This window comes from Plecotus auritus, assembly GCF_963455305.1.
Source record: "Plecotus auritus genome assembly, chromosome: 6".
Lineage (NCBI taxonomy): Eukaryota > Metazoa > Chordata > Mammalia > Chiroptera > Vespertilionidae > Plecotus > Plecotus auritus.
The window spans coordinates 135,263,483-135,275,505 of record NC_137773.1 but is presented as its reverse complement, the minus strand read 5'-3'; the positions used below and the strand labels follow the sequence as shown (position 1 = coordinate 135,275,505).

General features: G+C 49.9%; 2 protein-coding genes across 2 annotated transcripts in view; one reads left to right on the top strand and one right to left on the bottom strand.

Annotated features, from left to right (window-relative positions):
* The window catches only part of CHDH (choline dehydrogenase), a 30,169-nt gene extending 23,467 nt beyond the window's left edge, over positions 1–6,702 (bottom strand). Inside the window, exons 1-2 of the mRNA XM_080673925.1 lie at positions 6,316–6,702; positions 597–663 (exon numbers count right to left, since the gene is read on the bottom strand). The gene's annotated coding sequence lies outside the window, so the exon portion shown is untranslated. The remainder of the gene's footprint in view (positions 1–596; positions 664–6,315) is intronic.
* Positions 6,703–6,811: 109 nt separating this feature from the next.
* Positions 6,812–12,023, top strand: part of IL17RB (interleukin 17 receptor B) — a 14,972-nt gene continuing 9,760 nt past the window's right edge. Inside the window, exons 1-4 of the mRNA XM_080673326.1 lie at positions 6,812–6,907; positions 9,338–9,362; positions 10,155–10,283; positions 11,811–11,938. Coding sequence (XP_080529452.1) covers positions 6,848–6,907; positions 9,338–9,362; positions 10,155–10,283; positions 11,811–11,938 — 342 coding nt within the window. The 5' untranslated portion in view covers positions 6,812–6,847. The remainder of the gene's footprint in view (positions 6,908–9,337; positions 9,363–10,154; positions 10,284–11,810; positions 11,939–12,023) is intronic.

The following is a 12,023-nucleotide window of genomic DNA, read 5'->3' as shown; positions in this document are numbered from 1 at the left end:
ATCCAGGCTACGGGAAACTCCACTCATTTCCTGAACAATAAATTTAAGTGAAAAGTAAACCAGACAGACAGAGATGGAGGATAATCTATAGATTACAAAAGAATGTGTGCATCTTATTTAGATCCTGGGAATGTGAGGATGTTAAGAAATCATTGCTTGTGTGTCAGATGTGACAAGCGTTGTTTTAGCACAACTCTTTCAGAAACACAAACTGAAAATTTGACAAAAAAAGAAAGGATATTTGGAATTTGGTTTAAAATAACCCCAAGGATCAGGAAAGGCGACAAAACAGGATGGCCCATGAGGTGATGAGAATACAGAGTTCGATAATCTCTTCTGGCTAGTTTTGTACATGTTTCAAGTTTTCCATAACATAAAGGGTTTTCTGTCTATTTTAAATCTCAAACATCCGTGCTAAAGGAGGGAGGGAAAGGAACTAGGGCGGGACGACCTCCCAGGCAAGAGCCACGTCTGGGTTGAGGATTTATTTCAAACCATTCTACAGAAGTCTGGGGTTCTGCAAAAGCTTGCTACCAGCTTCCTCTTTCAAGGACCCTTCCCAACAGTTTTCAAAATCTCAATTGAAAGGCACCCACCTTACACCCAGATGTGACAGGATCTGGGCTCTGTGGCCAGTGCAGCCCGCACGCTGTTTTCGTTAGTCTGTGAAAGATAAGTACAGAATCAAAAGTCAGAGTTCAGAAACTTTTGCAGGAACTTGACACACAGTGGCTTTGTGTCTGCTGAATATTATAATAATACAATGGGCTTAAAAAAAAGACAATGGGCTTAAATTTTGTGTATCTACGTTTTTATTATAACAACTGTTACTGCATTTTTTGATCGGCCTGTAAGAGATTAAAATTTAAAAACCTAACAAATGACTGGTCCTTCAGCACAGAGAGTCTGGGAAGCACTGCTGTGGACTGGACATGAACCTCTAGAAACCAAACCCACCTGCTTAGGTGTCCTGCCGAAGATCCCAGGTCCAATCCTCCCTTCCCACGGCTGGGACTGCCGTCTGCCTACGAACCCGACACTGACTAGATGCTGCAAAGCCCACTGGATTTTCCTCAGGGAGCAGCCTAGTGGGCAACGCCCACACTTTCCTTTATAAACTACTGGCACAGCCCTGGCCCGTGCGCTCAGTGGGTAGAGCATTGGCCTGTACAAGGCAGGTTCAATTCCTGGTCAAGGACACATACGGGGATTGTGACAAGTTCAATCCCGTCCCAGTCGGGGCGCATGAGGGAGGCAACCAATCGATGTCTCTCTCTCTCACATCAGGGTTTCCCTCTCTCTCTCTTTACCCCCTTCCTCCCTCCTTTCCCCGCTCTCTAAAAATCAATGGAAAAAATATTCTTGGGTGAGGATTAACAAAATAACATCAACAACAACAACAACAATAATAATAATAATAATAATAAACAAGTTACAGGTGCAGGGGCGAGATGCGAGTTAACCAGCCAACTTCCACACACTTTGGTTGGCTTTCACTGCAGCAGGATCTAAGACTGCAAGGTGAGCAGGTTAAAACCCCCACTACTTCCTTGTGCCAACTACAAATTACTCTCACTGAACTAAAGTGCAGAAATCAATCAGGCACCAGGGCTTGTGTAAGACGCCAACCAGCACCCTGGTTTCAAGAGTGTGCTCATGATAACAGGATCACTGCTCTGACTAGGACATGAAAAAAAATCACAGATGGGAACTTACAAGCAGACTGATATGCAGCCATCACCTGCATGTGCTTTATATATTGGGGCTCCTTGTTCAAGTTTTACTACTTTAAAAAAAGTGAAAGGAACTGGTGGTCAAGATCCTTCGGGTTGCAGTCCTAACCCTGCCACCATTCACGGTTTAGCAACTCTCTGGGCCTCAGTTTCCTCATCTATCAAATGGGAACAGAGCCACCCATTTCACAGCTTCGTTAGAATTAAAAATGCACACCAAAAATACGTGCTACTCTACTTCTTCCTTCATAAAATGCGGACAGTGATGCTGCAACTATGACCAATAAATAATATTACGAAGAACAGATGAATTAAAGTATTGCTAATCAAAAAACAGATCACCAACTCTGCTACATGAGCCTGACAGGGTGCTCCCTGTTCCACCCCTTGGAGTCAGTCTCCAGAGATCCCCTCTTCAGCCCTGTGAGACCAATTTCATCACCACATACATACAGATGGGGCTTTGAGAGAACAATAGTAGCTGCCCACTCTGTTTTGGACTTGATTTGAGACCTCAATGTGACAACACATGTGAAGATCAATGCAGGTAACATGGGTTGTGACTTCACAGGGTTTCAGCAGGAACAGTGGTATTAAGGTGGAGTTAAGCCTGTGGCCTGTGCCTGTGTGTGCTCCTGGGCCAGCCCCTCCTTTCAGGAGCAAAGAAAATGTTTGCAGTGCAAGTCCTCAGTGTGGCTTCAGGGCTCAAAGCAGGCATGACTGCTGACTCTGTGAAGCTCAACCAGCTGGAGAACATGGGTGGGGTGAGTACTGGGGCCAGGGTGCTCCCAACAGCCCCCTCTCCCAGCTTGGGCAGGCGCCAGGGCCCTGGAAGGCAGCCAGTATTCACCAGAAACGGCTTGCTCTTCACAAGACAATGAGTCCACTGTTAACTGGCGGGGCCTTGATTAATATTTGCAAAAGGAACCAAGTGGAAAATTCCACCTGTGTGGGCGGAGGCAAGACCTGGGACATGTCAACAACCGTAATGGCCCTGTTCTCCCAGGATGGCTCCAGCGGAGATACAAAGGTCTGATAACAGTGACAGAACCTGAGAGTGTCCTTGCACCGGGTCCAAAGAAATTTCTCTATTTGGACCATAGAAACATTAACTTGTTCTCTACTGTCCCGACTCCCCTGCCCCTAAATTTACACAGCACCTTTAAATCTTTCAACTTTCCTCCCATCTCTTCAGAGTCGCCCAACAGCCTTGCCAGTCCAGCAGGGCTGATGTCAACCCCATTTATGGATGACAATAACTGAGGCTCCAAGACACCAAGAGCCTCGCTGAAAGCTGCAGTGGGTGAGTGAGTAGCTCAGCCAGGGGACGAGGAACCCTGCAATCTCCACCCCTAGCTGTAACCCAGAGCCTGCCCCAGAGGATCTGGGGTCAGGGGTCACGGGTACTGGAGAGAGTAGTCTTCCAGCTCCAGCAGAGGCCCTGACCTTCACCCACCCAAGGAGGAAGAGAACAAGCCCAAACCAGCTCTCCCAGCTGGGTAGGCTTGGGTGCTGGCCTTGGAGGAAGGTAGGCATTCACTCATCCATTCAAGCATTTAAGGAGTGTGCTCGATACCCGGCATGAAGGCACACTGCACGGTGGCTCTTTCAGACACCAGACCTGGCAGAATTCATGACTGAAGGGGTAAGGTCAGAGTATTTCCAAAGGTCACATCCCTCAGACTTGAGTCACCTCATTTAGCCACTGCCAAGACATTCTCATCTGCTGATTTTACAGAATAGGAAAATGAGGCTCTGAGAAGGGGAGAGCCTTGCCCGAGGTCACAGAGAGAGAGGCTGACACCTCCTGACCTGCAGTGGCCCTGCCTCTGGTGTATAAAGCCACCACAATCCTGGGCTTAGACATTCAAGCAAGTGGTGTCCCTCCCACAGGCCTCCTCAGAGGCTGCACCTTTATCAACAAGGGCCTCTCACAGAGGAACACTTTTTGCAATGGCCTTCAGAGCAGCGTGGCACCTCCCGAGAGGACAGGCAGGCACACGTTGTTTGCCCACAGAGAACACCAGGTGTAGCTGCAGGGCTCACCTCTGGGCCCCGCACTCTGCCATCCCGTCTGCAGAGCCTGGGCATCACTGCCATCCCACAGAGGGCCAGACTCACAGCAGTGTCATACCTCTGTGCCTGCCCCCAAGCCTGGACCCAGAGCAGTGGATCGGGGGACTCAGTCTGTGTCCCACGCCAATGCCCAGCATCCCTTCTTCCCCTCCTACCCACATGCTCAGCGACCTCTACACCACCTCACCTCACCCTTCCCCTCTCCATTGCCCAGCAGTTTCTTCTCCTGAAGAACCACAGCCTCTCCCGTTGCTAAAAAAAAAAAGCCACCCCCCATACTCGCATATCTGAACCCACTTACTCCCATGCCCCTCTCACCTCCTCTAGCCAAAACCACATCTAATTGCCAGTGACCTAAGCCAGGGGGCCCCTCAGATCAGATGCAGCCACAGAAGGCAGGGCCACTGTGGGTCAGGAGGTCTCACCTCGTCTCTGTGTGACCTCTGCCCCAACTGTCCCCACGAGCTGCGTCATCACTCCTGGTGCAGCCCCTCCTAGCCCTCACCTCCACAAAGCTCTCCTCCCCCAGGGCCCTGTCCTCCTCCCCTCTCTAGCACCCTCTGTAAATGTCTGCCTCATAGATCCTATCTCCAGGCTTGACCCCTGCACCCCTGGTTGTCCCCAAAGCCTTCGCACTCAACAGTCCCAAGTTCCCACAGAAAGGCCTGCTTTGGCGCAGCTGAAAACCCAGCACAGCTCCAGCCTGGCCCACCACAGGGACTGAGCTACGTGAAGTGTTTGGTTAGTAGCTCCCTCCTTGCTAGTCTCGGAGGGGATGGCCTCCCACTGACCTGCACAGCCATCCAGGCAGCCTTTCTAAAACTGAATATTGACTACCACCTAAACCTCTGCTGGGACTCCTTGCCACCACAGGACAAAGTTCATGATCTCAAGCTGGCAGACGAGGCATTTCACAGCAGGGCAGGCACATGTCCTTGAACATACTCTCACCACACTCATCCTCAGTCCAAGAGGGCCCATCAGCCTGCACCCATGTGGTGTTCACCTTTGCACCCCAGTACTGGCATCCTGCAGGTGTTTGCTAAGAAGACAGCTATTAGAGCTGGAAATGATATCAGGAACCACAGGGCTTAAAGCAACTCAGAGAAGTTGAGCAAGGTGTCCAGGGTCACCCAGCCCCAGGCAAGGGTGAGGCAACATCCTCACCTGAACCACTCTCCTTGGTCAGGAACCGGAAATGTCACCTAGAACCCCATATGTATGCATGCCAGAACCCCCAGGTGGTCTTGAGGCTTGCAGGCCCCTGGCAGGAGGCCAGGCCTGGCACACAGTATGACTGCAGCAAAAACAGCTGCTTGACTAAGTCAAGCTCTCACCAATTCCATCCATAGGACCCACATCCCTCTCTAGGTCTCAGTCTTCTCATCTGTAGAATGGAGCTAACTTGGGTTACAAGTTTACGTGACCTTGATTGGTCACCCCAACCTTGTCCTTTGCAAACAGAGAGGGCTGAAGCAGCTGAATTCCAAGCTCTGTGATCTACTGTTAGCCCAGCTGACTTTTGTTAACCTTCCCCTAACCACTATGTCTCAAAAAAACAGTCCCCCACCACCTGTGTCAGATTTACCAGGGAGGGCTTGTTAAAGGCAGATCTCAGACCCTGCCCCATCTGAGGGTCTGGTAAGAATCGCCGAGAATGCCCTAGCTGGTTTGGCTCAGTGGATAGAGCTTCAGCCTGCGGACTGAAGGGTCCCAGGCTCGGTTCCGGTCAAGGGCATGTAACTTGGTTGCGGGCACATCCCCAGTAGGGGGTGTGCAGGAGGCAGCTGATCGATGTTTCTCTCATCGATGTTTCTAACTCTCTATCCCTCTCCCTTCCTCTCTGTAAAAAATCAATAAAATACATTAAAAAAAAAAAAAAAAAAGAATCGCCGAGAAAGGACCAGAATTTGCATTTAAGGCAATGCTGAGAATACTGGGCACAGTGAAACTGGAGAACCAAAGTTGCAAACTAGATCAATCTTCTAGAAATGTTACCTGGAAACCCACATATATGCATGTTAGAGTCCCCACCCGACCTTGAAGCTGGGCCCACTCCATGCAGACCCAAAGCAGAACCCTGTAGGTGGGCCATACCTGGCACACAGTAGGACCACCGCAAAAACAGCCTTGGGAGATCCAAGTATTAGTGACAACCTTCATTTTGGGGAAATCTACATTTACCAGAAAAACCTGGGGGGAAGGGAGGATTTCTGTTACCCTAAACCTAAATAACATAGAACTTAGTTCCTGCAACACGAACTAGCTCCAGGAAGAATTCAATAAGGCGTGTCCCACCCCTTTTGCTCCAGGGGACTCGCTTTTGCATAAAGTGGTGTCCCAGTCTCAGCGTCCAGCCAGGGTCTTCCTGTCTCACCAAACCTCCGGCCTGAGGCCGCCTGTGGCTGCGGCCAGGGCCATGCGGGGCGGAGGAGGCCGGAGCCCGGACGGCGCCGTTGTGGGCTGGGTCGGCGGGGGTCGGGACGCGAACCCTGCGGCTACTCACCCTGGGCAGCTGGGCCCAGTGCCTGGACGCGACAGTCGGCTGTGCGGAGCAGGAGCAGAGGCTGAGCTAGAGGAGCAGCGGCGGCAGTGGCCCCTGCCTCGCTGCACTTTAACTGCCGGCGCTGGCGCACCGCGCGCTCTCCGAGGCCAGGAGAGGAACCGCGGGCGGCGGGCTCGGGCAGCTGGGGCGGGGACGCAGCGCCAGGCTGACTGCTGACTCGGGCGGGCCGGGCGCGCGCAGCCCGAGGCGGGAATGCAGTCTGCACCTGGCTCACTGCACACACGTGTGCGCGGGGTTGGCGCGCGCCGCTGTTGCGCGTGCTCTGGCCGCGAAGGGTCTCGAGCCTCTGGGACCGGCCCATCCCTCTGAATCCCGCTGGCGAGGGCTCTTCCAAGTTCCCCACCCGGGAAGGGGGCGGCGGGGCCAGGATGGCGCTGTGGGAGGCGGAGCCCGGAGGGGTGGCCGGGGCGCCTTATAAGAGCGCTATAAGGAACCTGGCGAGGACCGCGCGGTGGGGGGCGGTGGCCCTGCGATGTCGCTGGTGTTGCTGAGTTTGGCTGCGCTGTGCCAGGGTGTCCTGCCCCCGGAGCCGGTAAGCTCCCGTTCGCGCCCCTTTCCCGCATTTCCATCCCTCAAGCCGGGACCTTGAAGTTGGCCGACCGGCCAGCTTGAGCCTTGTTAAGGCGTTCGTGGAGGGCTTTCTGGAGAGGGCAAGTCTGTACCCCTGGGGTACCCTAACTTGTCCTGGTCAGGCGGCACCAGGCTTCCTGCTGCTTGGTCAGACAGACCGAGGCTCAAATGCCACCCTTTACTCTTATTCCAGTCATTTATGCTCACTGAACCTACGTATCCGCATCTATAAAACAAAGGGTAACCACCTAACTCACCAGTATCTAGTGAGGAACAGGAGGGCCTGCAGCAAAGAGCCCAGCACACAGTAGGTGCTCAGCACTGTTGTTACTGCTTGGTCTCTTGAGGCCTGCCTACCTTTGGGGGTGCAGGATCTGCTTCTCCATTACCACTCCTTTTTGTCATGTTGATTCACGCTGTGCTGGGGTGCCTGGTGCCTGGAGCTGGTAAGCACTGTCCTCTCCTGCATGAGTTTCTTTTCTTCCCCAGTGCCTTGAAGGGCTGAGGGAATGTTCTGTGTCACTAAAGAGGAAAAAGCTCATTCACAAACAGTATTTGAAATTACGTCCCTGCCTTTTCAGCACAGCATATCACATAAAAGCACGGTCGTTATGGAAAGACAACATTCGGGTACCCTGATGTCTTCAGCTGCTATTCTTGCCGCACCTGTCTCAGTTAGGCACCCCCTTGCCTTTTCCACTAGAGGAAGAACTCAGTGCCTTTGCAGTGGTTGCTATTAGGCCAACAGTTTGCTCTCTAACACAGTGGTCGGCAAACTCATTAGTCAACAGCGCCAAATATCAACAGTACAACGATTGAAATTTCTTTTGAGAGACAAAAACCGACTTCTGCGCATGGGCCATGAAGTTTCAATCGCACTGTATGTGCGCGCGCCTGCACGTGGTATGTTGTGGAAGAGCCACACTCAAAGGGCCAAAGAGCCGCATGTGGCTCGCGAGCCGCAGTTTGCCGACCACTGCTCTAACATATCTGTTGCTTTGCTTCTTCCTACAACTTGTCCCACCAGCCTTTTGGTGACTGATTTTTTAAAAATGTCTGACATTATTCCCTTGGAGTTCAGCTTCAAAAGACAAAAGCGAGGGACTGACAATTGCACCTAAACCCAGATTACCCAAACCAGTGGTCGGCAAACTGCGGCTTGCCGCTCTGTTGACAAATGAGTTTGCTGACCACTGACCTAGACTCTCGATTCCAATAATTACAGGCTGTTGTTGTTCCTTGTGATTAAGCCCCTATCCCAGTGGTCGGCAAACTCATTAGTCAACAGAGCGGCAAACCGCGGCTCGCGAGCCGCATGTGGCTTGCGAGCCGCAGTTTGCCGACCACTGACCCAAACCATCAAAAGTCTTGCCTTCTGATACGGTGTTTGGAAATGTTGAGGTGAGAGAAATCAGCTCCCAGAGCTGGTGGACTTAAGGCATTGTCTTTATTTATTTATTTATTATTTGGCATTGAGTCTTGTCACTAATACTTGTTGCTGCCTAAAAGGTTCAGTATTTTATTCCAAAACCAAAACTACTCGTTGTTTTTTCTTATTAAAAAAAAAAAAAAAAAAAAAAGCCCTAGCCAGTTTTGCTCAGTGGATAGAACGTTGGCCTGTGGACGGAAGGGTCCCAGGTTTGATTCCGTTCAAGGGCACATGTCTGGGTTGTGGACTCGCTCCCCAGTGGGGGGCATGCAGGAGGCAGTTGATCAATGATTCTCTCTCATCATTGATGTTTCTATCTCTCCCTCTCCCTTCCTCTTTGAAATCAATAAAAATATATATTTTTTGAAAATGAGCAGTTAACTCCAAGAGGATGAGGTACTGGCCTTCTTGGACACCAATGATACGTATTTATTTATTAGTTTAAGTTCTTTTAAAAAGGTAACATGATGAGCTCACAGTTGCTTCATGACTTTGTAAATAACACAGATGAGTCCATCCTTTTGTATTAGAAGAATATTTTCAAGAATCTGGGGAAGGTACCATGAACTGCATTCATGGCTTTCTTCTGTTCATCTTCTTAGCGTAGCCAGTTCTTAACCTGGGGAAAATAAAAAGATACGATATGCTAGCTGGCCCTGAAAACCTATGGTTAAGTTAGAGTGTGAAGGGTCTTCATGATGGTCCAGAGCCATCCCCTCCGGTCTTTGAGGCGATAAACAGGCTTCAGGACCTAGTATACTGATGGCTGACCCATGGTCCATCATAGCCCACAATGGGGCAGCTTAGTCTCCCCTAAACTGTGAAGGGGAACTATCCCAGCTTTTCTTTTTTGAGCACTTGGCACTTGTATATGCATTTAAGAAAAAAGGATGGTGTTTTGACTAATTTGGCTTGTGGTTTGCTGGCATTCAGCATGACACTTGGTTTCTTTCTCTCTTGCAGACGATTCAATGTGGCTCTGAGAATGGTAGGTGCCCTGGGGAATGGGTATTTGGGGCTTTACATTGAAATTGAAAGTACAGTTGGACTTTTACAGGGCCCGAATCCAGGCAGTGGGTCACCAGAGACCAGGCTTAGGGTGAACTATTGCTTTGTTAGCTGAAGCACATGCAGCCTCTCTGCTTTGTTAGCTGATGCACATACAGCCTCTTTCAGAGCTCCCAGTGTTTCAGATGGGGGGCGGGGGGAGTGTCCTGGCCAGAATGACAGCAAGAGGGGACAGGCAGGCCAGGAATGGCTGTGCAAGGTAGAAAGTGAGGTCTGCCTCTCCCGGGAGGGAGAGCAAGTGTGTGGGAGGGCGGTCACTTACACTTAGAAACAGGAAGCAAGTATTTTAGAGAAGGAGTGTTTGAGAGTGTAGCATTTGAAGACTGGGTGGATTTCTGTCCAAGAAATGTAGATGAAGAGGATGAGCTGGAGGACTAGAAAAAAACAAAGACTAGGAAGTGGGAAGTGTGTGGGCCAGCTGAATGGAGTCCAGGCTGAGGCATTGGGAAGGCAAGACTGATTCTAATAAACATGTCAAATACACTAAATACATACATACACAGGCACACAGAGGCACTTAGAGTGGTCCCAAGTGGTCTGTAGGTTGGGGCCAGGAGGTTGAGTCAGTTAACACTGAGAAATGTCAGACTGCTTCAGCAGGGAGAAGAGATAGACTGTGAATGAGGGTTGGATCAGGGAGAGTCACTTAGAGGAGATGGCATTGAATTGGGCAAGGGAGGAGTGTGTCATGGGCAGTCTCACCTTCTCCCAGGACCGTCTCCAGAGTGGCTGGTCAGTCACACTCTGACCCCAGGAGACTTGAGAGACCTTCGAGTGGAACCTGTTGTAACGAAAAGCTCTTCAATATTGATGAACATAAGCTGGATACTCCGAGCAGATGGTAAGTTTGCATCAATCAAAGTTAAGGTAGAAATGTGCAGATTATGTGATCCTTTAATTTTAATCCTAGACATATACCCAGAAGAATATATACATACATGCACCCAAAACCACATACTAGAATGTTCATCGTAGCATTATTCATAATAGCCAAAAGATGGAAATGCCTGACTAGAATTGGAATCACAGACTGGAATCCAATAGTGCAATAAGCATGAACAAGCTGTGACCATACATAGTGTGGATGAATCTCACAAATCCAAGAGGCCAGATTCAAAAGCATTTCTACATTCACATCTGCAAACATGCCTATCGTTGTGTGTACCATATGATTCCATTAGTAAAAATGCAAAACAAACAAGACTAACGCAAGCAGTTAGGAATCAGGATGGTGGTTATGCTGGGGTGGGAGTGACTGAAAGGAAGCAGGAGGGACACTCCTGGGGTGTTTCCGACATGGGCACTGGCTACCTGTGTGTGAGCGCTCATCAGGTGGAGCCCTTCTGATCTGTGTGCTTCTGTGTGTAATGTTACACCTCATGGAAGAAGACAAGTTGAGGACAGAGATGACTCCCCCAAGTTCAGGAAAAGTACCTCTTGGGTGGTGAACATACAATATACAGATGATGTATTACAGAATTGTACACTTGAAACCTGTATCATTAACCAATGTCACCCCAATGAATTCAACAAAAATTTAAGAGGAAAAAAAGGAAAAGCACTGGCTTAGATGACTTTTCCACTCCTCAGTAGCGTTGTGACAGTCCTGGCAGTCCCCCAAGACAGTTTGTGATGAGCCAATTCTGGGGACCTAAAGTCCACGTCTATGGTTTCTACCCTAAATTCAGTTAAATTCCATTTGGTCAGGAATCTGGGAGTGCCAGGCACAGAGAGGTGAGTCAGCTATGGACACGGGCACAGGACGTTGCTCGGAATCCCGGAAGGAGCTGTGAGTCGATGGGGGCAGGGAAGAGAGGAGCGGGCCCTGGTGAGATCACTTTAAATTAGATGTTACGATAACACATTTGGCCCCATACTTAGCAGGGTAAGCTCTTGTATCTGTCAGCTGTTGTTATAGATATAAGTTTGGCCTTGAAGGAACAAGCCCTGGAGAGGCAGATAGGAGAAAAGGGCACTCCAGGAAGAAGACTCAGCATGAATAAAAGTGCAGTCAGAGCAGGCCTGGTTTGGTGATGACATTCTGGAAGGTTCTTACTTCTGAAGAGACTCAGAATAGTGCAGAGCTAGAGTCACCTTTGCAGGTATCCTGTGAAAATCAGGCTTCCCTGTGATGAGGAAAACATTTGGGCTTTGGAATCTGAATCCATATTCTACCCAATGAGCTTTGTAAGCTTAGGCAAATCTCCCTGGAATTCCCTAAACATCATACACCCCATCAGTGAGCTGGGGACAACAATGGTGTCTACCTTTTAGGTCTGTGGTATGAAATGAGATGAGGCATGTACACTCGTAACATCAAGCCGGCCACATAATGGTGCTAAATAACCAGCTGTTCTCGTCTCATTAGCCAGCATCCGCTTTCTGAAGGCCACCAAGATCTGTGTGTCAGGCAAAAGCAACGTCCAGTCCTACAGCTGCGTGAGGTGCAATTACACAGAGGCCTTCCAGACTCAGACCAGACCCTCTGGCGGCAGGGTAAGCACTTGGAGAAACTTGGCGAATTGTCCTTAAAACTAGGAAGGCCCTTTGCTAGAGGATATGGATGGAGTGCTGCACACAC